Below are 1,512 nucleotides of genomic sequence, written 5' to 3' on the forward strand. Positions count from 1 at the left end.
CCCCCAGCTCCCAGCCAGAAGCGAGTGTTTCGGGTCTTGGTCCCAATGTGCTGATGCGGGAGAGCTCTGTCTGGTCTCTCCGTTTAGATGATGAGGTAACCGTGGGGAAGTTCTATGCCACTTTCCTGATACAGGACTACTTTAGGAAATTCAAGAAACGCAAAGAGCAAGGCCTGGTGGGGAAGTACCCGGCGAAGAACACCACGATTGCCCTACAGGTGAATGCCCTTTCCTTTGCTTCTCTCACTCCCACTAACAATGTCGCCAGCTTATTTGAAACACTAGACAACTGACGTTCATGGTTGAGCAGTCCCACAGGGACTGCATATGAGAGACTGCAGACTCCCCAGGTTGTGGACTAGCCATTGCTGGGTCCCCAGGTAAGTACCTGCATCTCTGTGCTTTCTCCGTGGGCCCCCCATCTGCTGCCGGCCTCCTGTGGCAGGGCCCCCTGGACAGCCTCCCAGCCCCGCCCCACCCCCACACTTCCCGCAGGCACCTCCCTGGGGAAAGGCCCCCAGTCCTTTCCCAAGGCAGTGCCCACCCTTGCAGAGGCACCCACACTGAAGTCCAGCTGCTGTGGAGGGCTCCCCGGCTGGCCCCCTACACCCCAAGCTTAGTGGCCCTAGCTGCACAGCGAACAGCTTTTCCATCTGAACGCAAGAGCTTTGTTTTGTTTCTGTTTGTTTCTTACCCCACTGCGCAGTTGATTTTCGGTCCATTTCAGTAACATCCATCACCTCGTGTGTTTACCGTGGTGTGTGTGTGTGTCTGTCTGTCTGTATTTACTGTGTGGTGTGTGTGTGTGTGTGTGTGTGTGTGTGTGTGTGTGTGTTTACTGCGGTGCGGTGGGGGGGGTGCTCACAGTGTGTCCTGTCTGTGGGTTGTCTTCTGGTGGCCGCGAGGCTTGCTGTGCAGGAGCCTCTCTCTCACAGACCCAGGCCCGCCTCCAGTCCTCGGCCCTCCTCCACCCTGGCCCTGGCCAGGCTCCGAGAGTGTGACCATGCCTCTCAGGAGATGCTGGGCCCAACCAAGGGATCAGAATCCCAGGGAAGTCCCTGAGGGTCAGCCCAAACTCTGGGGTGGGAGAGAGGTGTGTGTGGATGAGAGGGGCCATGGTAGACAGATGGAGGAAACTGAGAGAATGGGAAATGGAAGGAAAGACGCTAAGAACTTGGAAAAGGGAGAGAGTGTGACTGGTGGGCTCCCAGAGACCCCGCCCATCCGAAGCCTTTGAAAGCCCTGCCCTCTCTGCGACCAGCATGCTTCCCTCAGGGGGCAGGGCTCGTTTGCGCCCATTCTTATGTAGTCACTCTGCAGTGGCTCTCAGGCCCCGTGACTGTCATGTGTCTGGAGCTTGGCCTCAGAGCGATCGACCAGGGTCCGTGTGGAGCAGCCATGGGCCTTCCATGTCTGGGGCAGAGCTCCTGGTGGGGTCGCTGCCACTGTGGAGGCTGGTCTGTGATCTTGCTGACTGGCAATGACAAGGAAAGAGCAAGGGTTTGTGCCGGC

General features: G+C 57.9%; 1 protein-coding gene across 10 annotated transcripts in view; it reads left to right on the forward strand.

Annotated features, from left to right (window-relative positions):
• Positions 1-1,512, forward strand: part of CACNA1D (calcium voltage-gated channel subunit alpha1 D) — a 364,222-nt gene that overhangs the window by 340,364 nt on the left and 22,346 nt on the right. For all 10 annotated transcript variants that reach the window (XM_004715209.3, XM_004715211.3, XM_045297543.1 and 7 more), the window contains one exon: positions 88-218. In XM_004715209.3, the coding sequence (XP_004715266.1) occupies positions 88-218 (131 nt within the window). The remainder of the gene's footprint in view (positions 1-87; positions 219-1,512) is intronic.

Source organism: Echinops telfairi, unplaced genomic scaffold (genome assembly GCF_000313985.2).
Source record: "Echinops telfairi isolate 266 unplaced genomic scaffold, ASM31398v2 ScPeMD7_7420;HRSCAF=8458, whole genome shotgun sequence".
Classification (NCBI taxonomy): Eukaryota; Metazoa; Chordata; class Mammalia; order Afrosoricida; family Tenrecidae; genus Echinops; species Echinops telfairi.